Source organism: Solanum tuberosum, unplaced genomic scaffold, assembly GCF_000226075.1.
Source record: "Solanum tuberosum cultivar DM 1-3 516 R44 unplaced genomic scaffold, SolTub_3.0 scf00511, whole genome shotgun sequence".
In the NCBI taxonomy this organism is placed as follows: domain Eukaryota; kingdom Viridiplantae; phylum Streptophyta; class Magnoliopsida; order Solanales; family Solanaceae; genus Solanum; species Solanum tuberosum.
This window is the reverse complement of record NW_006239438.1, coordinates 266,774-292,849: the sequence shown is the minus strand read 5'-3', so window position 1 is coordinate 292,849 and position 26,076 is coordinate 266,774. Positions and strand designations below refer to the sequence as shown.

The following is a 26,076-nucleotide window of genomic DNA, read 5'->3' as shown; positions in this document are numbered from 1 at the left end:
TGTGACATTTAGAATGTGCAGATTGGGAATTCACTTTACATGTCATAACAATAAATGAGGAGTTTCACCCATTAAAAATCGAGAGCCAAAATCAATCGCCAATCTTGATGTTATACTTTAGAATCAATCCAAAATCAACAAACTTGACTATGTCGACAAATGATGGATCGTTTAAGAAAATCGACAGACTATCTCAATTAAAATTGAGGGACATTTATCAATTTCTTTAAATAAAAAAACAATCTAAATTTATTTTGAGAAAATAATAGCGTGCATAAATTTTGCGTATTGATTTTTAATCCAATTATTTGCTATGACATTAAACAACTCTACTACTGAACCACGCATGCTCTTCGATGAAATTCTTTTGTTGTTTCTTAATTTATATTTCTCAACCATAGTTTTGCACTTAAAATAGGAACTCCGTCGATTTTCTTATTAAAAAAAATTGTAATTTTCCAAAAAACATATTTATTTATTTTTTGGTTAACCCCTCACTCCCTTAAAAAGAGAAAAACTTCTGTGAGTTCAAACATCAAACACCTAATAGGCGCTAAAATGGAGAACCCATCTTCATCGGAGAATTTGCTTCAAACCCTAAATACCAGAGGATGGTGTTTCCGGGATATCAATCTTGTAAATTCACTCATTGCAGCTCAATTGCCGTCATCATACACCGTTAGTTCAATCGAATCGGAGCTCCTAAACATGGACTTACGATCTGTCGGCGGGAAATCATTGCCGGACTTTTCTCTTCTCCGTAAATCGTCTCATATCCAAGGCCCTAAAGTCCTTCAAGTAATTATCCTTTTTAAATTTCTCTTATATGAAGAGACTCTGTATATTTGTGTTATTTTGCATCATTTTGTGTACATAATGGTAGTAGCTAAATGATTATTGCAATGAGTTGGATTCAGTATTTAGAGGAAGTTGTATTGGATTTTGCTGAACTTGTATCCGTAATCCGTGTTTCTAGCTCCACCTCGGGTGAGTTTGGATTTGTACAATTAACAAATGTTTGAGCTGAAAGAATTGAATTTGATTACACCTGCCTTTACATATTTTTGTTGCATAAGGAATTTGTATGAAGAATTTATATGTATATATGTGTAAAGGATAGCCCGATGCACTAAGCATCTCGCATTTTGATAAAGAAATGAACTTTGAGCTTAACTCAACCCCAAAATTTAGCTCATGAGGTTAGGATTGCCTAAGACCGTATAAGGAAACCTAGAACCCATCCCACAAACGATGTGTGACTCCAACACATTCATGCAAGGTCTGGGGAAGGGTCGCACCCCTAAGGGGTGTGATGTAGGCAGCCATAATTTTGTGTACCCATTCGTCAGAAAATTACACTGTACAAATAGAGTAAAAATGAATCTTTTTTTGTTTTATTTGAGTTGTTGAATCGCCTTGACATGAAAAAAAGAAGCAAAATTCAAGTATAATGGTAAAAGGGGATTCAAAATTGCTTTAGTTCAGATGTTCAAATTTCCAGTTCCGTCACTACATCATGGATGTTAGTTGTAGTAGCCAAACAATTGTTGCTGTGAGGTAGATTCTGTAGTTAGAGTGGGTGGGTTTGGATTTAAACTGGCTATTATATATATATTCACATTTTTTTAAATTTCTTATATATGTAGAAATGTTCGAGCTGAAAGCAGTGAATTTGATCACACCTGCCTTTACATATTTTTTGTTGCATAAGGAAGCTGTATGAAGAAGTTATATATAATTGCATCATTTTGTGTACATTGTGGATGTTAGTGGTAGTGCCCAAAGTATTATTGCTATGAGGCAGATTCAGTAGTTGGAGTTAGTGGGTTTGGATTTGGACGGACTATTATATATACACACATTTTAAAAGTTTCTTATATATGTACGAATGTGCGCTCTGAAATCTGTGAATTTGATTACACCTGCATTGAGTGGACTGCCTAAATCAGTGGAAATAAAGGTTTATTGCTTAAAAAGGCTTTAGTATCAATAATATCCAAGTTCAGTGATGACTAAAATCAAATGGATGTTATTCTATGTTGAAAAAAGTTTCTCAACCGTTTGTGAGAAAAATAGGTACCGTTAACTGTGTGAGATCACTGAATTTCTTAGTGCTATGGAGGTCACGCATAATTTTGACTTTTGTTTCTGCAAGAACATATGGTTGCATTTTTTGGGTAAGTTATGCCAAAGAACTCCTCAACTTTGATAGGAGAACTTCTTATCTTCGGTTTTGTGCTGTAAACTAATGGCTTACTTGAGTTTTAGCCACATGAACACTCACTTGATATGAAGACTTTGCTATCTGCCTTGCCGGAGTTATGCAAAGTTGTCTGTTATGTAACAATGGAGGACATCAATTCTATCATGCTTAAAATTTTGTACAGATAATGCATTTCATGGGGATATATATGCGTATCAAAACAGGTGTTGTTACAGTCCACACCCATTCTAGCAGGGGTGTACTCTTGTGATTTACTGCAACCACTTTCTAAAATTTTGGATCTGTCTCTGAGAGCTAGGTATTTGAACAAGTGTTGTTATTCAATTCTATTTGAAATATATCATAAGTTTCTGAAATCATTATTGTAGACAACAGTCAAAACTGATAGTCGTATCATATGGCATTCATAATTACCCATTAGTCATGGCTTACGAGCTGTGCATTTATTTATTTTAATAGTATCAGATATTTAAGCATCTCTTCTTTTAACATCGTTCTCTCTCCCAATTTTGATATATCTTTTGTAAATTTTAGAAAGGCAGTTAATTAGCTTTAATGCATATGACTTTGATACTAACTAAAATTTGTCTGTCCAAACTTTTATATTGGTTTTGCCTCTTATCCCCCTTTAAGTTAACTTATTAAAATTTTGTGCTGCACTGAACTTCTTTCCTTCTTATGTCTCCTATTGTTCATGGTCTTGAGCAGATATCTTCTGTCAGAGATATATCACGAAGTAATATGGCTGAGAGTTCTGGAAGTTCCAGCAATCAGCGTCTACTTAGATTAAAGCTCACTGATGGGCACTGTGAAATAACTGCTATAGAGTACTCTCATATACCATCAATTCCTGATGATGTTGTTCCTGGCACTAAGGTATTCTCCTTTTCTAACTATTTGATAAAGAAAATAGTAGTAGATGGTTTACATTCTCAAATACATCCTATTGGCATGTGCTTTACCGAGAATAATGTATCTCTTTTTTTCTTTAGAAGGAATATGAATGTTTTTTTATTACTATTGCAATCATTTTTACTAATAATTATTCCTAAATCGTGTAATTCTTGACTCCTGTGGGTGATCAATACAACCTTCAACATATGATATAGACATTTTAAAGCTTGCCAGAGGCGACCAGTTAACGGGTGTAATTTGTATCTAATTGCCAGTGATAGAAGTTCCAGCTCATGACTGTCTTGTTTGTTGGTAGTATACTATGAATTATGATATACTGCACAACTTAGCAATGATTCCATGTCTGCATATGTTCTTCTTTTCAGGTGCGCTTGGAAAACAAAGCCACAGTTCACAGTGGTATTGTGTGTTTGAATGCCAAAATGATTACTGTTTTAGGAGGAACTGTTAGTTCTCTTTATGAGGAATGGCAGATGAACAAAAAGTATTCAGGTTTCTCCCGTTCAACCTTGAAAGCACATGAGGATGGAACTGCTGGTCCACCACCATTTGAAAAGTTGCAGATTGGAGCTTTGCACAAACCCCTTTCTCAGCATAAGAGATATTCTGGTCAGAGGCGTCACACTTTTGATTTGACAATATATATTTGCCTTCCTGTCATCCTGCATTTAGATTTTTAACATGGAGCTTTGGCATACTATCTTTAAATGATACCTCTTATTAGTTGATCCGAACAAGGCAATGAATGTTTTTGTTTGTGGGGAGGGTGGGTTTTGTTATCTTGGCTTTCTTATGTATGGATGTTGCAGTTATTTAACTTGTATTAATATTTCCTCCAATATTATGAAGCAAATCTATCTCTACCCAATACTCTGGTGTGAGGATATTTCTCTGTCATTTGGTAAAAGAGCATGTCTCACTTATGCAGAAAAAGCTCAAAGTTCCACAGCTAGTCAAACGCATAGATTTCAGAACAATGAATCCAGGATAGAGAGCACGGGTAATGAACTGAAGCCACCTGCTCATATTGAAAGGACTGAAGAAAAGCCAAGCACCTCCGAATCAAGGCCAAAAGAAGGTGTAGCCTACTTGTCAAATTGTTATCTAATGGAAATACATTCCTGACATTTCACTGTCAGCATGTCCTTTCGGAAAAACCAAAGTTTTACTTTCACTATCTATTGAAATTATTTTTATCCTTAAAGTGTGTTCACCCTAACCTTCATATCTTTGTCTGACAGTGGCCGAGGCTGTCCCTGTTCAAAACCAAGCAGCTGCGCAAAAATTACTGCAGAAAATGAGTCAGCCTCCTCCTCGTGGTGGTCATCGTTCTAGAGGGCGAGGACACAGGGGAAGGGATAGAGAGGAAGATGAGTCACACCTTCTTACCCTAGAGGAATGGGAAAGGAGAAAAACTGGTGCTAATCTTTCTGCAGCACGTGATTTTCCTGATGTTAGCCAAGATGAGGATCTTGCAAGACAGCTGCAACATCAACTAGATTTCGAAGATTTTCATGTAAGTAAATATGGTTTTCAATATTCAAATGATAGTGGCACCTGACCTATATTTTCACCCTTTCAAATTCATAATGTGGTCTTTCTGTATGTAACCTTAAGATTTGAAAGGAGGATCACGCCTTGGCCAAGAATTATACAGACGTACAGCTTATATTTCTTCGATTATTATCGAAGTTATAATTTCTGAGAATATGACTTCTTTAAGGTGGACCAGTGGAAGCAAAGAACACGTTATAAAATTCCTCTTTGCCTCTATGATTGGTTACAATGTCTCAAAAATCCATGTGAACATTAATCGGTCTAAAGCTCAGATAGAGTTATAATGACAAATATTTCGTCTGAGTTGCTGGGAAGTGTGTTTGATATGGTTCTTATACCAATTTTCAGGAACAACAAGATAGTACATCAACTGCAGCAGAGAACATCAGAATGAGCATGTTCACATTTGAAAGAGACGATGGTGGAGGTCATGGAACAACAGGATTTAGGGGAAGAGGGAGAGGAAGAGGGAGGGGAAGAGGAAGAGGTAGGGGAAGGAGAGGCTGACTTTCGTCTACCGTTCAGCCTTTCCCCCTTTTCATTTTCTATGTTAGAATTTTAGTTTTTAAGATATCACATACCTTTCCAAAAGACATCACATGTCATTTTCTTTTTTCTTCTTTGGCTATTTGGTATTTGTAACTGTTTTTTCAGAACCATTATCATGTGATATGCTATGTCTATTTCCTTAGATGTTTCCCTTCTTTGATCACCTATCTTATGAATGAGTTAGATATGCTGTTGATATTTCATGAAAGTGATGGTTTTTGAGATGTTACCATGTGGTATTTAGTTGAACGTCTCAACTATGAAGAGTAATGGTAAAGTTGTCTTCGTGTGATGGTCGCGGTTTTGAGCCATGAAATCATTCATTGAAGTTTGCGTTAGTATGCGCTGCCTATATTACGCTTCTTTTGGGGTTGTTGCCCTCTCACTTAACCTTGTATGAACTCAGATGTTTTGTTTTGTGCACTGAGTTATTCAATATTGTATATTAAATCTTGAATATTCCTGACTTTGCCACTATGCACTTATTGTAAATGTCCATTGGCACGAGTTCTTATTTATGAATGCTCATTTGGGATTTCGATTATCATACTATTTGTTGTTGCTATCGTTCTCTTCTTCATTGTTTTTAATATGGATTTTCACTATTGTGTTTGCGTTACATGCTTATTTTTTTATATGTTTAAATTGAACCGAAGGTCTATAAGAAACAATTTCTACTCTCTCAACATAGAAGTAAGACTGCGTACACACCACCCTCCTCACATCTCACTTGTGATACTACACTGAATATGTTTTCGTTGAATGGCCATTCATTACTTCGAGTTGTTGCTTGTTTTTTTCACCTCATTGGTCAATGAAAGGGTGTCACATTGTATGTTTCCTTTTGGCTCTCTTATTATTTCACTCTCCTGAGTTTGATTGACCATGTGAATCAAGGGTCCCATTTTTGCTGACCATGTGGATAAAAGACAAAGGAGAGAAAGAGATGTGACAAAGTTCTTTATCAAGTCTAACAAAAAGCAGAAGAAAACTCTGGAATGAAATCGATATCTGTATTAGAATTTGATTATTCTGAATTTGTATTACGTAGAGTTTCATTCAAGGATAATAATCTCTATCAAGGATATTTTTCATACTTAAGACTTGAATCTGAGGCCTCAGATTAAGGAAAGAGCAACTCCATCCACTGCATCATATTTGATACAAAATTTAATACTTAATTAGAGAACGTGTACTCCAAATACATTTAAAAAGTCATAATGTAAGAGTTATATTTTATATATCTTTTGTTTAATTAAGTTGCGGCGAGAGTTACTAATAAGGCTTGTAATGAAATAAAGAAGATATTTTTATTCTTAGCAAAACAGGATCATGTCCTAAATTAAAAAAAAAATACAATGGATGAAATTATTCAAGAAAGAGTACCGTTTCTAGGGAAGATTTTAAAATAAAAATAAAAATGAAAAGATGGATAGGAACAATGAATTAAAATTTATTTATTTTTCAGAAAATAAGGTGGCATCCCATATTCGAAACGTGTTTTCACATGTATTATATTTTTTAGAGATAAAATACAAATCATTATACACTGACACATGGCTTTTAGTTCATTTTGTTACAATAAGAACAAACTAGGAAATTTCTTTTCTTTGTGGCAAATAACTAGTAAATTTCTTACTTTCTCATCTTATTGTGTATCAAATAATTTAAATTTCACAATTGATTAATTAAGAAAAAAATTAATATGATCAAGCAAATAAAGTATATTTTTATGATTTTCTCGATAATACCTTTCGTGCATTCCACAAATACTATATTAGTAATTGTTAACGAAAAAAAAGAAGATAATGTCACATTATAAAACTTACATATAATATTATTATTTTGTTGAATCATTTCGCCAGAATATATAATGTGCATCGCAGGATAATTAGATGTCTTATTTTTCTCTGTATTTTGTTTTATAAAATGTTAATATATCTTGATTAAAATATTCTTTAACTTTAATATTGCACATGAAATATTTTAAAATATTTGGCAGTACATTGTGTCTTTAACTTAAAATAAAATTTTCCAAAAAATATAGTTTTTATTTTTTGAATTATTTATAGTTAGAAAAAAGATTCTTGAAATTAAGCATTTGGTGCGTGCTGTTACTTGCCAGAACGCTAGAACAAGGAACAAGGAACAACAGGGCGCCGATTTATTATTAATCAAATCACGTATGACATCCGGTAGAGAGGGATAATTGAGATTTCTTCATTTAAACTAAAGTTCGTGTTTGAGTATTTGAAAATAAAAAATCTTATTTAGATTATTGTTTACGAGAAATCAATTTTGCAATGCGCAAATTTAAATATAATTTAACCTTAACATATATACTAAAGAATGAACAGAAAATCGAAAAAAAAGAAAAAAATCAAACGACATTAAAATTTTCAAAATTGAGAAAATAGCACACAGGTAGAACCCTACTCGAAAGACCTTGGTAACACGAATAGGATATGTAATACATCGATAAGGACGACGTCGCACCAGACGTCCTGCTTTAACTTCCCTAGCTCCAACTTAGCAGAAGGGGCAGTTTGGTTTCCAAGAGGTGTCAACTATAAAAGAAGACCCTATCCTTCAAAGATCGATCTGATAATACGAGTCTCCATAGGTACATAGTCGTCTTTGTTAGAAAACATTTTATCCTTCAATATAAAACTTATCAGTGTGAATTCAAATTTAATGTAACTTCAATGGAGATATCGAATTCGAAATGTTCATTTGAGCGAACATTACTCTGCCACGTCAGAATCCACCTCAACAAGCCCCTCTTTTTTATTATAAATACTCGTTTACCCCATATAAATTTCGAGTCTTTTCATTCTCATCAAAGAGTCAAGGGAGCAGCTTGGCAACTCAGCTGCAGCCTTTTCAGAGTTGTTTAAAAACACTAGGGTTTCAGAAAAATTCAATCTTCAGAGTACTGAATCATCACAAAGGAAGATTTAACGATAAGGGTTGTTCAGATCGGTGTCTGTAAAACATCTGGTAACTCGTTTTATGGAAGATTAATCTAGTTTTGTTAATCAACAAGTTGTGTTATTTGATCTGTTCATTTTGCTTATTTTCCACCTTTGATTGTGTTTTGGTTGTTTAAAACGTGATTTTTGATGTGGGTTTTGGTTGTTTGAGTGTTTTTTTCGTAAAATTTGATTTGGGTGTTGGCGTTTGAGGTCAAAATTAGGCATTTTAGAATTGGGGAACTGGAGGAGTGTTTGATTTTAGATGTGGGTGTCGGTTGTTTTAGTGTTTATTCAAAAAAAAAATTGATTTGGGTTTTTTGTTTGAGGTCAAAGTTAGGTTTGTTTAATCGGAGAACTGGATAAGTGTTTGATTTTAGATGTGGGTTTCAGTCGGTTTATTCCCAAAATTTGATTTGGGTTGTGTTTGGAATTGAAATTAGGCCTTTTGAATCGGAAAACCGTAGAAGTGTTTCATTTTAGATGTGGGTTTTGGTCTGTTTATTCACAAAATTTGATTTGGGTTGTATTTGGCATCAAAATTAGGCCTTTTTAATCGGAGAACCGTAGAAGTGTTTGATTTTAGATGTGGGTTTCAGTTGGTTTAGTTAAAAAAAAAATGTTTGGGTAGTGTTTGACGTCAAAATTAGGCCTTTTTAACCAGAGAACTAGGTTTGGTTGTTTTTAGGAGTTAATTGGATTTGTGATTTGTTAAATTGGATGATTGTTTGAGTTGTTGAGGATTTTTATGTCTGTTTTTAGTGTTTATTTCTATTGAGATTGGGTTGCATGTTATAGTTGTAGTAGGTTCCAGAAGAAGTGCTTGAGAATGTTTCATGCTGAAATCTATTGAGAAATCATGAGCTTTGTTGGACTTGGGAAGTGAGAAGTGCTAATAGATTGTTGATTATGTTTCTTTTGATCTGATGTTTACTTGTAGGCTCTGGGTATTAAGTTGATGAAGGGGCTCATGATATTATTGAAATACTTAAAGATAAGAACTACATATTTACTTTATTTTTAATGATTGGTTCTGATCGGTGAATGTGGGTTGGTATGGGGTGGAAATCTTGTTGATTTGGTTGGTGTTTACGTTATCATCTGTGCAACTGTTGGTGTATTAGCGAGTTGGTACAGGAGAGTGACTGAGAACTGTAATTTGGTGACTTCAGGTTGTATTTGACAAAAGTAATATGATAAGTTTTGAACTTTTTATTCGGATGTTTTGAGTAAGAAAAAATGAACTTCTGGAGTTTAAATTAATATACATAAAAAGTTTTGCAAATGGATCAGTATTAGTATGAAAAGATAAAGGTTGATTTAGAAATTTCAGTTGGGTTTTGCAGCCTCAATATGTTGTAGAGCTTCGGGTTTTGCTTATGGTGAGGCACATGTGAGGATGGATGCTCCTTTTGGTTTGGGCTGATGCTTGTGAGAATATAGCAGTGTTTTCCATCAGGCTCCAAGTGACCCTGGCTTATTATGCCAAAGATTTGGGTGGAAAAGTGAAGTTCTGTTTTAGTTGCATGGATGAGAGGACTTGATATCTACTGAAGATGCTTCATATACTAATATGATGTAAATTTTTTGTCAGGGTATGTGGATGATCACCCTAATTAATCCTATTCATTACTTGAAGTGAATATGTATCTATTGGGTGTTACAAAACCTGAATGGGTATGGTAGTTGAAGTACCGACCAGTTTGTTTGGATTAGGTGCAACTTGGTTGTTCATGGATTTGGACAAATTCAGAAGGAGATGGATTTATTTGGCTGACAAAGCCTTTTCATCTTGGCACGGCTTCTGTTGTTCTTTTTGTTTTCCATGTTTTGCAAACTTAAAAGAGTTTGATATTTGATCTCCGTTGCAATGCACACAATGATGATATCGAGATATTAATGTATTGTTGAATACTAAAGATGTGCGGTCTGTGGTTTCCGTGTATTCATCATGGGAACTGTAGTCAGTTCACTTCCTTTATTGAATTTTTCACTAAATACTTCACGGGTGTATATGATCAAACAAAGATTTTAACAGGAATAGGAATGATCACATCAGATAAAGGATGCAAGTAGCACATATAGAGGATAAATGAGAGAGAATTGTATACCATGGTTTGTTTAGATCCTATGCTGACAAAATGTGCACTGGTTCATGTGTGTGACACTGCGATGATTGGGGATGTCCTAGAAAGAGACGTGGCAGATTGAAAGACGCATGATCTCTGAATGCAGACTTGGTTAAGAATGGGACATGATGTAAGAAAATGATAGGCACTACCTACTAGTTGTGTCTTAGGCCTAGTTGTTGTTGTACTTGCATCAGATCTGGTGCTTTCTAGTTGCCTGAATGGAGTTTTTTCTTATGTGTCTGGTTGGAGATTGTCTCTCAGCGTTGGGGTAACAATCTTGAAAAAAAAAATTACTAGGTAGTGGGGTGAAATGGACCCGAATAAAGAGGACCTTAAACATAGCATTCACTAGTTCCCTTCTTGATTTTGGATTTCATGCTTAGCTGATTGTTGAATGTTATATCTTTTTCATTGTTTTCTTTAAAGTTGGTGGTTATACTCTTCTAGCCTTTTACGGCGAGTTTTGTTTCTGACATAGTTTCTGTTTTCGTCATACTTTAGTTGTTCAGCCTTTTATCTGAACTGACACCCAGTTTTACAAAGAGCTGGCAGTTGTGTGTCATTAATTCCTGATTTATTCGTGATGCATGCTAACTGATCAGATGATGTAGGCTTAAAATAATACAATGTTACTGAACAAGCATTTTAACCATTTGGCTGAGGCATGTGATGTTGATTCATGTTTGCCTTTTTATTTAAATTCTTTTTTAGACTTGACATGTAGCTTGCGTACACATGTTAATTTATATATTGGTCTTTTGGTGAAGGTTCTGCATGGATTTGTATTTCAGCACTGCTTACATAATTTTTTGTCATGTGACAGTTCTATTTTCTTATAGAAACTAAACATGCCTAAGGAAAGAAGAGATAGGTCTGTTTCTTTTGATAGGAGCAGAGCTTCTCCTTACTCTTGTAGCTCGAGTCACTCAAGGCAATCGTTGTCCAAAAACCCTTTGGAAAATGAGGAAAATGTGAAGGACTGGGAAGATGCTCGATGCCCAGTGTGTATGGAACATCCTCATAATGCTATTCTCCTTCTGTGTGCCTCTCATGAGAAGGGCTGTCGTCCTTTTATGTGTGACACAAGTTATAGGCATTCAAATTGTTTTGATCAGTTCAAAAAGTCGTTTGAAGAAGCTTCAGCATCAACAACACAGCAAGTGGAGATTCCAACTTCAGCTTCTATTACGGAATCTACTGTAGTGTTATCAGAAGCTCTGTCTGAACTGCCAGGTGAAAGAACTGAAGGTGGTTCTATATCCCTAGATGCCTTGTCTTGCGAGAACCATGAAATAAAGAAGATGCTATGCCCTCTCTGCCGTGGCCAGATAAATGATTGGATTGTTGTAGACTCTGCCCGCCATCACATGAATGCTAAATTAAGAAGCTGCTCTAGCGAGACATGCGAGTTCAGTGGCACATATACAGATTTGCGTAAGCATGCTAGGCAGGAGCATCCTCTTGTACGTCCTACAGAAGCTGACCCAGAGAGGCAGCGCAGTTGGAGGAGGCTGGAACGACAGAGAGATTTAGGAGATTTGCTCAGTACATTGCAGTCATCTGTTTCAGAAGAGGGTAGTGAAAGCACCAGTTTAACCTTCGATGAAGGTGGTTTGCTGACTGTTTTTCTCTTTGTTCGGATTCTCCAACCTAGGAGTAATTCTCGGAGTAGTAGCTGGTCAGGGTCCTCAAGAACTCGGGCTCAGGCAACTGGGAGGAGACGACCTTCAAGAAGACTTTGGGGTGAAACCTATGAAGGGGAAATTGATACTAGAGAAGACGAGAATGAAGACTCTGATGGAGGGTCAGGTCCCCGGAGACGCCTGCGTCGACAACCAACACCAGAAAATTAGTTCTGGCTGCAAACATGTGTTTGCTTGCTGTTCCTTTTGAATGTTACCGCTGTAGGTACTTGTAGCATGATACTACTACAGTTATAATTCATTTCTCTTTGTATACCTTTTTGTTTGGAAAATTCAACAACCTGAGAGTGGTTTTCTGTGATCACTTTCAGGTGGAGGGAACCTCGTGGTCCAAAATATGTCGTGCTGAAGCTGGGGAATCGATTCTTGGATACAAGATTCGGAAGGAGTGGAAATGGAGGATTGTGTTTGGTTAGTAGTATAACTTGTATACATGTCTTTCTTGATGAAATCTCATCTCAGCCTGTGTGCTATGCAAATGCTTTAAATCTATTTTTTACTTGAATTGATAAAGTTGGAAAGCAATTTGCTAGTTTTGCTTCTTGTCTTTATGAATAAACCCCAATACTGCAAGCAAAATATTATGTTTCATTATTCAGCTTTGTTCTACAACAGCATGAAAGGAATATTCACTTTGTTTTTAGCTGTTCACTTCCCGTCTCTTCGAATATATGTCCCAGGTTATCTATAAGTACAACTGCTGAAAGAATAGACAGCGAGTTATGTGCAGATTTTTGCGCGAGTTATGTTCCGTATGGCAATTACCAGGATTTGTGGGAGTAGTAGTATGCTTGTACTGTACAGAGTTGCTTCATGGTGTTATTCGTGATAAGCATACATAGCAAAATAGTGTATTATGTAATCGATGAGCTTTACGATAAACTCATTAGAAGATCTGACTGTCATAGAATTCGAAAGAATGTTTTGGAGCAACGGTAAGTTGCTCCTATACTATCTCATAAGTGAATTATTATGCATTGGATGCTCATTAGGTTATATATATTCCTCTCAACAAATGGGGGTGGTGAAGTTGTGAACTAGCTTAGATTGGGTCAATGTGTGACTCTTTGCTTAGAAAGCCCACATCCCATTCTTTTTCTCTAACTAGGCCAATAGTTCAAGTTACATAAGTAGAGTCTTAAACCACTTGTCTCTCTCACACACAGATATGAATTGGTTTTTAATATTTTTACCCGGTAGCAATCAAATCAAACTTATGAGTAGTGGCCAGTGGGGCATAAGTTCTTGAAAAATTGAAGTCATGTCTAGCCATAACTTATGCCTTATGGCTCATGGGATAATATAATACGAATTTATCAACTTATGTTTCGCTAAGAAGTTATTCCTTCACTTAAAATTTTTAATGTCTTTGTTATCTCCAACTCCAAACTCGTTTACATTGCCGTCCAAGTACATGTAAAGAAGGGGGATTGCTAGGATCAATCGAAAATAACCTCTCTACTCCATAAATGTTGAGATAAGGAAACTTACTCGTGGAATTAGACTACGTTTGTTGTTGTTGTCTCCAGTATCTCCAAACGACACCCAATATCCGAAGAATTTTGTTTTATTTCTCTAGTTTTACAAAAGCAAGAATTCATCCTCATTGATAAAGGCTAATATTCCTTTCAATATAAACAACAATTCTGATTTAAAATCTTCTTCTTTTCTTCTTTTCCAAGTGATTGGAAAAATAAATGATTAATATATTCAAGATAAACGCATTACAAAATATCGTCTCAGCTCATCCTATTTCATCAAATTCGAAATATGATATGGTCCCAAAGAATGAACCGTATATATATGGACAGTTTTAATAATATATCATTCTTGAACATTTTTTAAATATGATATGATCCTAAAAAATGAACTGTATATGAATAGTTTCAATAAGATCTCATTCTCGAACATTTTTTGTCTTTTTCTTCTTCTAATAATTATATCATAAGAAACCTACTTTATGGTCAACTTAATATTACAACATTATTCAATTTAAGAATATAGTAGTATTTTTCTCCTTAAAACATATATTCTGTCGTCCTCAATAACACATAAAACTAATTAAAGTTCCACATTTTCAGCATAAATGGAAAGATTTAAAATTCACAAAAATTAAAACTTTATGATTTGTAAAATTGTACCACGTGCAGACCATTAAGAAATATAAACTATATATTAAATATATATAAAAAAATTAGGCTTTTTATACTAAGTGACAAAATAGGACAAATTAATGTTTTGAGACCCCATTAGTTTGTAGCTGCCCATAATATTATGTCCCCAGACAAAGGCTAAAATGTTTTGCAGAAAGAAAGACACAAGCAATTTCCTAAGTATATACCTCCATGTCCCCTTTTTAAGTGTTTTAATTTCCACTTCCATTATGCTTTATCTACGTATTCAGTATAATCTCATAAGTGAAGTGTAGAGTGAGTAGACAGTGGTGGGAGTCTGAAAAAATTACGATAGAAATAAAGCTTGGAAATGAAGGATGCGCTCGCGAAAACAATGAGATCATCAACATGGGAATATTCACTATGGGGTGTCAAAATATTGAAAAGAAATGGAGACACGTGAAAGATAGGGGTCGGAGAGTCAATAAATAGAGAAATCTAAAATTTTAACCTAGCTAAATAGTGTAATTTTTCAATGAAAAGATCTTAGCATAAGTTGGTTCCGCCATTGAGTATAGAGTTTACTAAGATGTTACATTTTTTTTTGTGAATTTTTGTGTTTGAGTATAGAGTGTACGCAGTTAACTTCTAATCTAATGTTTAGAAGGTTCAAAATTTATACACACATAAAAAATATATATATATATATCTTATATATATATATCATTGTAATTTTTTGTCGAGGAAATTCGGATGAACCCCTTGTTATCCTCTAGATCACCGCTTCGTTGATTTTTTTCTTAAAACATAGTTATATGAATTTATTTTTTTGTTCACTTTTAAAATGTTGACACCATATATGAAAATTCATTTGTATGTTATTGAACTTATGCGTTCATGTGAACAGAGTAAATTTGGTCTAGACCTTATCATTATTAAGAAATTCACGAAATATCTATAAATATTTTGATTTATTGTATATTAATTTGAAATCGATGTAAAAATTCATAAACTTTAAATGTTGAATTTGCATTCAACTATAACATGAGGGGATTTTTGTCTTCTTTTTTTTTTTTGAATATGTATAATACTAATTTTATTGCATGGTACAACTCTGTATTTACATAAATAATACATCTTTTTTTTTTTCTGATTTCTTATCCTCCTTCCATTGCTATATATCTAGCTTTATCTTTCTGTTTTTTATCCAAGATTCTTGATAAGTTTCTTTTTTAAAAAAAAATACACTTTATATATATTAACAGTAATATAATTTATCGTGGAAGGGTGTCCAACTGAACACTCTTGTTGGAATATGGCTCCGCATATATTATTAAGATTGTCACTCACTATCAAATTAACTTTTCACTTTTTTTTTATAACCATCGTGTGTTCGGGTCAATTTTCTCAATATCTCGACTAATTTCACGGGATATATATCACCTCCTACCAAATACACGGGATATATATCACCTCCCACCAAATGCACGTACAAGGTAACTACTCTGTCCACCAAGGCGATCGACCTGAAACCTCATGATTCTCAACTCACTTCATTAATCACTGGGTTACATCCGAATCACGTTCCATTTGATCATTATAAACACCCAAAGAACTAATTCAAACAAAAAAAAAATGAATACTATAAAAGAATTGGATCTTTAAAGATATGATATTTGGGTCAAAATTAAAAGATTTTGTCATAAGAAAAGATTGGTAGTTGTTGTGGGATTTTAGTAGGCAAGGGAGAAGAATGTATGGGGCAAGTTATGGAGATTTGAGTTTTTCAATATATTTGTTACCTCTCTTACATACTAACATATATATGTCTACTAAAATTGCAACCAAAAGGGAAAATGATAAGATCATGCAGGTACAAAGGGGGATATGAAACAAAATAATTAAATGAAACTTTGTTATAGTGTTTATTTTTTGTAAAATAAGTACAAAAGAAAAACTTTTGGCTTTTGAAAAAGTTTCAATATATCAAATAATGGAGTCAAAACAAATATATTTTGTAATCTTTGTCTTTGTAAATATATGATCTTTGTCTATATGAAATATTACAATAATGTTTTGTTGTGTGATTGGTTATTGCTATAGAGGAATATTGTTCTTCAAAGAAAACCAAAATTTTAAATAAGTTTGAAGTATATTAGTGTACCGATCAATATTGTGAATTAGCTAAATATAACTAAATATTGTTAAGGAACGTTGTCGGGTGTTCTGATGCATGAAGCATCTCATGTTTAAATATTATTAAGAAATGTTAGCAGATTGTCGGATGCATAATACATCCCATGTATATACAGAGTTTAGAGAGGAATCACATTTTCATTAGGTACAATTATATGTCTGTAGACAATCTATTATGAGACAAACATCAATAATTAATTTCATGATTCGAACTCGTAATTAATAAGTCACATAAAGATAACCTAATCGTTGTAATTTAATCCTCTATATAGAAGTTAGAGTTTCAATTTTTAAACCAACCGAATAGATACATCTCATCTGCATTCTAACATTAACTTTTATCACCTAATTTTTAATCACTTAGTCGTGATAAGTTAATATATTCGGTGTAAATATGACACTCTAATTAGTATTTACTGATAACAAAAAATTATAAAGTGATAAGTGCTTTTTTATTTTTATCGAGAAATCTCAAGTTCGAGCTCCAAATACGAAATCACTTTTAGTAAGGAGTACTTCGTTATTCTCCAACCTAGTTAAGAGACTTGGGGATAAAAGACTTTCTGAGGGAGAGAAAGTTTTTAGGTTCGATTTTACAACAAGCCAATTAAGAAGTTTCAAATATAATAACATTATATTTTTGACACAGTCATCGATTCTCCTAAGAGATCACATTACCAGACCCAACAACATAGGAAGCATAAAATCGTGAAATATTGCATCAACGACACCATTCTTCATTTCATTTCAAACTAACCAAACCTAGCTATTTTCAATATCATTCACCTCTTATCTTCTCGTCTATCTTATATTTCCATCGACCAATTCAGAAATTATTTTCATATAAAATCTTAATTAGTCCAGAGTCCAGACTCAAAACGAATACTGAACACCAAATGAAAAAAAAACAGTTAGTACTCAACCTCCTCTAGACAAGAAGACAATGATATATAGTGGTAATAATGCACTTTCAAACAACAAATCTTTTGCCATGACATTATCTTGATTATTAACCTTTAACTACCAAAACTGCAAGCCTAGAAGAGTAGGTGAAAAATCTAGGTACTTGTAGCCAATAGATTTCAATTAAATCTTTCATAAATACTCTTCTTTTCTTTTACAATATATACTTTTTCTCATAAAATTCAGTGCATGTAAAAAAAAATGGTAAAATTTGTAGGTCAAAGTTCAGATTCTCTTTCCAAAATAAAATACTCAATAAAAATTAAAGTTTTTTCTGGTAAAATTCTTCATCAATAATAATTATTTAAATAGCACGAGTCTTATCTTTTTGGTCAGAAAAAATTAACTTTTACTTTAGTGCGATCCAGTTAATTGGCAATATATATATCTCCTTTTTTTTTTTTTACTTAAAAAGGAATGTTTTTTGATCAATTGAAAAATAATCATAAACACAATAAAGGTTAAAAGCTGCATTAATTAGTAGTACAATGTATCTGAAAAAAATTAAAATATTTGTGTAAAAACGTAATCTATAGTGTATATTTTTTTTCATATTGATAGTTCTTCAACTAGTTTACGGGTTTATATGTTTTGAATTTAAGTTTGAAGTTTGTTGATAGTAAAGCTAAAATATAGTTCTTTGATTTAGTGTGATATTGTCTGAAAACTATTCCCTCTGCCCCTAATTACTTGTCCACATTTCATTTTTTAGTTGTCCCTAATTACTTGTTCATTTTGACAAATCAACAAATGACAATTTTTTTTATCCATTATACCCTCAATTAATTGCTTTGAAAATTGTAGAACTAGTTTTCAATTCATGCACTTCATAATTAATAGGGGTAAAATGGTAAACTCACTATATCAATTATTATTTTCTTAATAGGTGTGTCAATTTAAAAATGGACAAGTACTTAGGGACAGAGGGGGAGTACGTACCAAATCACTTCTTAAGTAGCTAAACTTCTAGCAATGATCGATACCTTAATCTATCTCTTTTTATAATTGAATTTTACTATCCTGATTAATTTAATTATGTTCGCATTGTGCTCCTTATTAGTGATTAATTCCTTCATTTTCAAAGTTAGAAACGACCCATTTAATTAACAACGAAGAAATTATATTTACCCCATCATATAGGAACGAATTCATAATTTGAATTTGACTTTATGATTTCTACGTTTTAGGACAATGACCATAATTTGTTTTAAAATAAAGTCTCAAACTTATCATGAATTAAATTCTGGTCGATATTTTGGACAGGTAAAGTCAAAACTTAAAAAGAGGTTGGGTATATGTATTTTCACATGTATTGACAAGTAAACAATAAATACAAAAAATATATTTATTTTTTAAAAAAAAATCAAATAGAATCGAGCTCAAATAATTATATGTACTATATAACGTAAAAAAAATATTTACATAATTAAACTATTAGTATAAGATAATTCTAAGTAACTTTTTTATAATAAACATAATTTTGTAAGTTGTAAACCAAATAAAAATGATGGAATTTAATTTACTATAGTTAACGACATATATACGCGATGTAAATTCACAAGAAGGTAATGTGTACGTAGTGTCAGTGCATTTTAGCGTAATTTTCAATCGAAAAAAAGGTCAGATGAACTTTCTTTCTCCTATTCGACTATGTCTCTGCACAATCTTATCCTTATCTTGTAAAGATAGAGAAGACCCTGATCAACTCACATAAAACATATAAAAATTAAATAAATGATATTTAATCTATTATTATACATTATATTACATCAATAATATAAATATATTATGCTAATCGATATATATAACTTAAATCCCATTAAATTTACCATCATTAATCTACATAGTGATTCCATATTTGAGTACGTGTATATAAGTCTATAAAGCTAGTGGACAATGAATAGAGCACGGGTATTTTCATGTACACTTTCTGCTTTATTACTGCTTTTATGAAATAAATTGTAATTATTATTTTTTCTGTCAAAGTTTTTTTTCCTCTTACTAATAGTAAATTTCAGAACTTTTTGACCGTCAAAAGTAGAAAAAAAGAGAGTATTTTTCATGAATATACTCATTATTGGAGTTGGAATTATATATTTATATACTTCAAATATAATAATAATAATAATAATAATGGTACTTCTTTTCATCCTAAATTATTTATCGTGATTTTAATGAAGATAATTATTTTAAATTATTTGTTATTTTAAAAATCCAGCAACAATTGCAACATATCAGTTTCATCTCATATGTCATAAATGAGAAAGGTATATAAACCAATCTTATTAGAGAGATTGTTAATTTAGAAGTTCAAGAAAAATTAAATATATTTTTCATTTTATTGTTAATACTATCTTTGTTCATTTTTACTTATTCGATTTGAAAAATAAGAGATGTTTTATCATTTTATACATGATTTATTTTTATTATTAAATACTAGTCATTTTCATAAATTTTTAATTTCAATATTTAGATAATTTATAATAATTAGAAGTGATATAGTAAAATATCATTTTATTTATTAAGGCCTAAGGTGTGCCAAATAAAATATTGACGAAGGTAGTAGTTATTATTTAATAAACAAGAATTATCGTTAATACATAAATAAGAATCTCTTAATTCATATTTCTTTAAGAAACGTATAAAAGAAAAACATACATCCTCTATTTTATATTAACAAAATTTTTGAAGCTTTTTTTTACTGTTCAAAGTAATTGAATTGTTCAAAGTTCAAGATAAATGTTTGAATTTTTTTTCCATATTTACCCTTTTCATTAATGAAGTTTTATATTTTTTTAGGAGATAAATTGCACTATTTACAAAATTATATTTATGATTTCACAAAAAGTAATAGTGAAAAATATGATTTAATTTATGTTTTTGAATATTTTTCTTAATAGGTGTATATTGCTTCACAAATTAAGTTAATACTCACTCCGTCCATTTTTAAATTGTCATGTTGCATTTTTCGAAAGTCAATTTGACTAATTTTCAAAGTGAAATCAGATAACATTAATTCGATGCTTAAAACAAAAAATTTAGATATTCAAAAACTATACAAAAGTATTATAAATTACAATTTTTTGCATGTCAAAATGATGAAAAAATACATCGTAAAATGTTAGTCAAAGTACTTATCGTTTAACTCTAAAAAAGAAAATCATAACAATTAAAAGTAGACAAAGGTAGTATGAAATGAAGAGAGTAATAAACATTTTGAGACAGAGGGTGTAATAATTATAACACTAATGGTGATGTTGATTTCTATAAGATAAATTGTCATTTTCGACTTTAAAATAGTCATTAACTCATTACTATATAATTTGACACCCAATTATATAAAATCTTTTTAGTTGTAATTAATTTCCCATGATTTATGGCATATATTTCATTATCTAAAGAGTAATAGGTACCTTTTGCCCGAGAAATATGCAAAGCATTGTCAAAACCACATGCTTTATAATTATATCATTAATGATGACATGAAATGTACAATTTTTTTGCTTATAATTATTTGATATTTAAAATTTATTAAAAGACATAATAATTATGTCTCAATTTGGAATAAGTTGAGATCGTTTATATGAATTAAGTTTATTTTATATCCTCATCATATAAAATAAAGTAAAAGTAAAGTCATATATCCTCGACTACGCACTAGATATCATTTGTAGGTTTTTTCAGACCATTTTTCTTTCACGTACATATCTTGTTTTCTTTTAATACCTTTGTACCATAGTTTCACACATTTATTCAAGAGATAAGTATTGAAAACACTTCTAAACTTGTCATGAATTATTAGTTTGTTTCTAAATTGTTGACAGTCTTAAAAACATCCATTTACTTGACTAACTGAACTTAAATACACCCCTGATTTCTCCTAAGTTTATGAGTGTTTTCAACACTTCTTCCAACTTTTTATTAAGAGTGTCACGCTTCTACAAGAGTTTGAGACCACTTGATATGTCATGTAGCATATTGAGGTGTATTTAAGTTCAGTTAGTCAAATAGAGAGTGCTTTTAAGGCTGTCAGTGGTTCAAGGACGAAACTAACCATTCACACCAAGTTTAAAGTGTTTTCAATACTTCTCTATTTATTTGACTTTGCTTGTGTAAGTATGTTCACATTGTCGCTACTCTTAATCCCAAATAAAGAAAGAGGATTACAATAAACTAACACCAACATAATACTCAATTAAGAATAAAATTAGGCTGAATTAACTAAATACATTTTTGAACGTAGCAAACCTAACCAATTAAGTTATGTAAAAAAATAAATGTTGCATCACAAATGTGATACCATGTGTTAAAAGGAATACACGTTCTATCCATTTCCAAAATTACCTCGCCTTTTCATCAATATTTTTTTTTTACAAATAAAATAAAATTCTTCCATTACTATAAATAGGATTTGTGAAAAAAAATCATGATAAGAAAACATTTTTTTTTTCTGAAATAATAATGATGCTGCATAAAAAGAGAAAGAAAATATATACGAAGTATATAATTAAAATATATTAATGTATGACACCATGACATAGGGTCAAAGAGGAGAACGAAGGATTGATATGCTTCTAGACTAATAAATTTTATATTATAATGAGAGAGGATGGTGGAGAGCTTTATAAGGTACTCCCTCCATTTCATATTCAGTTAATTTTTGAGGTGTTCACACCCTTTAAAAAAAGTAGATTAAGACATAAATTAAATTTAGTTTTTCATTTTTACCCTTATTAATTATTGTGAAATTTATGATTAAAATAACTAAATATTAATTAATCACTAATACCAATACTAACTAATGAAGGGTAAAATTAGAAGAATACTTTAAAAGCAGTCTTGAAAACTAAACAATTAAGTTAGTTTGAAAAATGGAAAATGCCTAAAAAATTAACTTAATATGGAATGGAGGGAGTATATTATAATTTTATATAATATAATTATTTTTAAGCCCAATGATAGTGTAGCTAAAAAATAAATTTATGAAGTTTATTTGATTAAAATAGACAATATATGTTATGATATTGAGTTGTTACTAGTTAAAGGATTATACTTCATCAACGTATTTTCACCAAATTAATAAATATAAAATACATGCTTATATATATACTACTTAATCGCAAATATAGTTGTATAATTAATTTTCAATTATTAAAATGATATTATTTGATTTGATATAAATATCATATATTTTTATAATTTCACTTCGTTTTAGAGACCCTTTGGATGGACTTTAAAAGCTATTGTACTTTAGTCTTTTCAAACGGGCTCTTAGTTTTTTTTTTTTTTAACCTGATGTCTAGTATTCACATTGGAGTCCGACTAAATTCGGATTCACACCGAAAAATTTCACATTGAGGAGTAAAGCACTCCCTAACAAAGGCGACTCCGTATCCAAGAGGGCTCGAATCCAAGACCTCTTGATTAAAGATGAATGAGTATTTACCACTGGTCAAACGGGCTCTTAGTTAGTTACTAGTTGGCAAGTCAAAAAATATATGTTTAGATTATAATTTTCTAAATATCTTTTAATTATTAATTATTGCAATTTATAATATTTTTTATATAGCTTCTATATTTTAAATATGTAAAATCTAAACACTTTGAATTTATATTCCAATTTACATCAAACATTAGTTAATCTAATCCACTTACTTCGAACCAAGCTAAATAAATTGAAACAAAAAAGATCAAGTACTTACCCCGGTCAAACTTCATCTCAAAATAAGTGTCACTTTAAAAAATCAACACTATTTTTGGCGGAGGAGATACCAAATACTCTCCTCTATCTCAATTTCTACGACTCACTTTTCCTTTTAATTTGTCCTAAAAAATAACATATTTCTATATTTTTTAACAATACAACTTTAAACTATTTATTTTACGTATAATGAAATAATTTATCGTCACACTATTACAAGCTTTAATTTTTTTTTTTTTCTTGTAACGTAAATTGGGACGGAGGGAATAGTAAAAAAATCTTTATATATATAAAGCCTGAAGAAAGCTGAAACTCAACTCAAAAACGTGCTCTTCCTCTCCCATAATGGCCACCACAAATCGAGACGAATCCGACAAAGACAGTACGGCTTCTTCTTCAATAACAATGCCGGAATCCAGTCGCCGGAGTTGGATGAGTAGTACTAATCTCAGCAGCTTCAGTAGTCGCCGGAGTTCAATTTCACTCTGCAATGAAAACCCCTATTTCTCCAACTCACACAAACCACACAAATCAAATCAAATCCCTTGGGAACTCATTCGACGGATCCGAGTCGAATCAGGTCAAATCAAACTCGAGCATTTCCGGTTACTCCGCCGAGTCGGCGGCGGAGATATCGGTAGTGTTTATTTATGTGAAATTCGGAATCCGGTTGTTGGTTTGCCGCAGTGTTTCTACGCTATGAAAGTTGTGGATCGAGAAGCGGTTGAGATAAGGAAGAAATTGCAGAGAGCGGAAATGGAGAAGGAGATTTTGGGGATTATTGATCATCCGTTTTTGCCTACTTTGTATGCACAATTTGAAGCTTCGCATTATTCGTGCTTGGTTATGGAGTATTGTCCCGGCGGAGATTTGCATGCCGTCCGGCAACGGCAGCCCGGAAAACGTTTCAGCATTTCCTCTGCTAAGTAAGTGATTTATTAACGGGTTTTTAAGTTATATATATCTACGGTATAAAAAAAAAAATCGTCATATGTCATAATTGAAAGACCAATTTTTAATTATAAAAGCTTAATGTTCCGTTTGTTCAGATATATTTTGAAGTTGAAACTTGTAAAATTGACTCGTTGAAGCTTGAAGTTGTATTTGAACACAAAAAAAGTGAACCTTTGTGAGTCGAAGTGAAATTTTTTTGAAGATAGATTTTTAAAATTTGATGTCTATGGCCAAACATATATTTTTTTTTTAAAATTTGATTCAAAATTTATGATTTAACGTTAGCTAAGTTTTAGGCACTAACAATGTAGAGTTTTTACGATATGGGATCATTTAAAAGGTAGGTAGTTAAATGTAATTTGTTTAAATATTAAGCAGTTGATTACCTACTATAAATGTTATGACAAGTAACATGTTGTAATAAGTTAAATTAATTTGATGGTATTAAAAAAATTTAATAGTTTATATAACTTAAAATCTTAATTATATTGATTGGGTTGCCTAGAAAAAATAGCAAGTTTACTTCGGTGATATAAATAAATATTACACTATGAGTATATATAATTTAAATCGATTAGGCATAATTATATTTTGTTTGTCCATATGTTATATAACAATTTTATTGTTTAGTTTGTGTTATCTTTAACTGAACATATTTAATCTTCAATTAATAGAGTTATTTACTGATTAACCGATATTTTAACTGTATATAATATAGTCATTTCATAACAAATAATGAGATAGTTGTAGCTACACCTAACAATATTCATGCATTTGTATCTTAGTCTTTTTTAACCTCTAAGCTTTAATGTCAAGCTTTTAATAACACCCACTTTATTTAGTATTTTGCCATTACCTTTTCGCTTCCGTTATTTTCTTCTCCGAACTATTTGATTTTTTTTTGTAAGTCGAGTGTCTACCAGAAACAACCTCTCTACCTCTCAAGGTAGAGGTAAGGTATGCGTACTATCCTCGTCAGACTTCACTTATAGGATTACAATACTGACTACACTGAGTACATTGTTGTTTTATAATGCGATGATCTTATAGGATAGTACTGAGTACACTATCCTCTTCAGACTTCACTTATAAAATTACAGTACTGACTATACTGAGTACGTTGTTGTTTTATCTTGCGATGATCTGATATTTTTTATTTATTTATAGGTTTTATGCAGCAGAAATATTAGTGGCACTAGAATATCTTCACATGATGGGAATTGTATACAGAGATTTAAAACCAGAAAATGTGCTTGTAAGATCAGATGGTCACATTATGCTTTCAGATTTTGATCTTTCTTTTAAATGTGATGAAGTTGTTCCAACACTCGTAAAGTCGAAAACAACAAAATCCATTACCAAAACCCCAAGAAATTCATACTGTGCTATGCCAATTCAACCAGTTCTATCCTGTTTTTTATCAAGAAAAACAGAACAAAACCATGAAAACCAAGAACAGAATCAAGAAATTGTTGCTGAACCTATAAATGCTCGATCAAAATCCTTCGTTGGCACACACGAGTATTTAGCCCCAGAGGTGATTTCAGGACAGGGTCATGGAAGTGCAGTAGATTGGTGGACATTAGGGGTGTTTCTGTATGAGCTTATTTTTGGTACCACTCCTTTTAAAGGAGAGAATAATGAGAAAACGCTCGTCAACATACTGAAGAAACCATTGACATTCCCAAGAATCGCGATAAGTAGCAGCAGAGAGTATGAAGAGATGGTGAAAGTTCAAGACTTGATTTGTAGATTACTTGTGAAGAATCCAAAGAAGAGAATTGGGAGTTTACAAGGTAGTGTTGAAATCAAGAAACATGAGTTTTTTAAAGGTGTAAATTGGGCTTTGATTAGGTCAATTAAGCCACCAGAAGTACCAAATGATTTGGTGAAAATGAGAGGTGTAAGAGGTGTTCCAAAGTTGAGTAAGAAACAAAGGGAAGAACCTTATCAAATCCCTCAGTATTTTGATTACTTTTAAACATTGTAAATAGTTTTAGGGTAATTAATTAACAGGATAGCAAGTTGTAATCATGTATGACATGAAGAAAAAGAGCTAGTTGTTTTCATATAGATGTTTCTCTTTTAACATTGTA

The 26,076-nt window shown here is 31.9% G+C and overlaps 3 protein-coding genes across 8 annotated transcripts; all 3 read left to right on the top strand.

The window, feature by feature from the left end:
- The first annotated feature begins 478 nt into the window (after positions 1 to 478).
- LOC102599792 (tudor domain-containing protein 3) lies at positions 479 to 5,405 on the top strand. Its single transcript, XM_006364852.2, has 6 exons — positions 479 to 798; positions 2,933 to 3,100; positions 3,505 to 3,748; positions 4,068 to 4,217; positions 4,381 to 4,655; positions 5,045 to 5,405. Exons 1-6 carry the CDS (start codon positions 559 to 561, stop codon positions 5,201 to 5,203), a joined length of 1,236 nt encoding a protein of 411 aa, XP_006364914.1. The 5' UTR covers positions 479 to 558; the 3' UTR covers positions 5,204 to 5,405.
- A 2,669-nt stretch (positions 5,406 to 8,074) lies between these two features.
- Positions 8,075 to 12,701, top strand: LOC102598806 (uncharacterized). 6 transcript variants are annotated; one of them, XM_006364850.2, is made up of 4 exons: positions 8,075 to 8,245; positions 9,564 to 9,812; positions 11,173 to 12,257; positions 12,364 to 12,701. In XM_006364850.2, the coding sequence occupies exon 3, from the start codon at positions 11,198 to 11,200 to the stop codon at positions 12,200 to 12,202; it is 1,005 nt and encodes a 334-aa protein (XP_006364912.1). In that variant the 5' UTR covers positions 8,075 to 8,245; positions 9,564 to 9,812; positions 11,173 to 11,197; the 3' UTR covers positions 12,203 to 12,257; positions 12,364 to 12,701. The 6 variants fall into 6 exon arrangements, with proteins under 6 accessions (XP_006364912.1, XP_015159667.1, XP_006364913.1 ...); XM_015304181.1 differs by having other exon boundaries at positions 9,551 to 9,812; XM_006364851.2 differs by lacking the exon at positions 9,564 to 9,812 and having other exon boundaries at positions 11,189 to 12,257.
- A 10,650-nt stretch (positions 12,702 to 23,351) lies between these two features.
- On the top strand, positions 23,352 to 26,076 carry LOC102598471 (protein kinase PINOID 2). Its single transcript, XM_006364847.2, has 2 exons — positions 23,352 to 23,952; positions 25,148 to 26,076. Exons 1-2 carry the CDS (start codon positions 23,372 to 23,374, stop codon positions 25,959 to 25,961), a joined length of 1,395 nt encoding a protein of 464 aa, XP_006364909.1. The 5' UTR covers positions 23,352 to 23,371; the 3' UTR covers positions 25,962 to 26,076.

Bases quoted from the DNA above. Each gene is read 5' to 3' on its own strand.
- LOC102599792 (XM_006364852.2), top strand. From the start codon at position 559: ATGGAGAACCCATCTTCATCGGAGAATTTGCTTCAAACCCTAAATACC. The intron at 799-2,932 runs GTAATTATCCTT...GGTCTTGAGCAG, and splicing joins AAGGCCCTAAAGTCCTTCAA to ATATCTTCTGTCAGAGATAT. The intron at 4,656-5,044 runs GTAAGTAAATAT...ACCAATTTTCAG, and splicing joins TAGATTTCGAAGATTTTCAT to GAACAACAAGATAGTACATC.
- LOC102598806 (XM_006364851.2), top strand. From the start codon at position 11,198: ATGCCTAAGGAAAGAAGAGATAGGTCTGTTTCTTTTGATAGGAGCAGA.
- LOC102598471 (XM_006364847.2), top strand. From the start codon at position 23,372: ATGGCCACCACAAATCGAGACGAATCCGACAAAGACAGTACGGCTTCT. The intron at 23,953-25,147 runs GTAAGTGATTTA...ATTTATTTATAG, and splicing joins TTCAGCATTTCCTCTGCTAA to GTTTTATGCAGCAGAAATAT.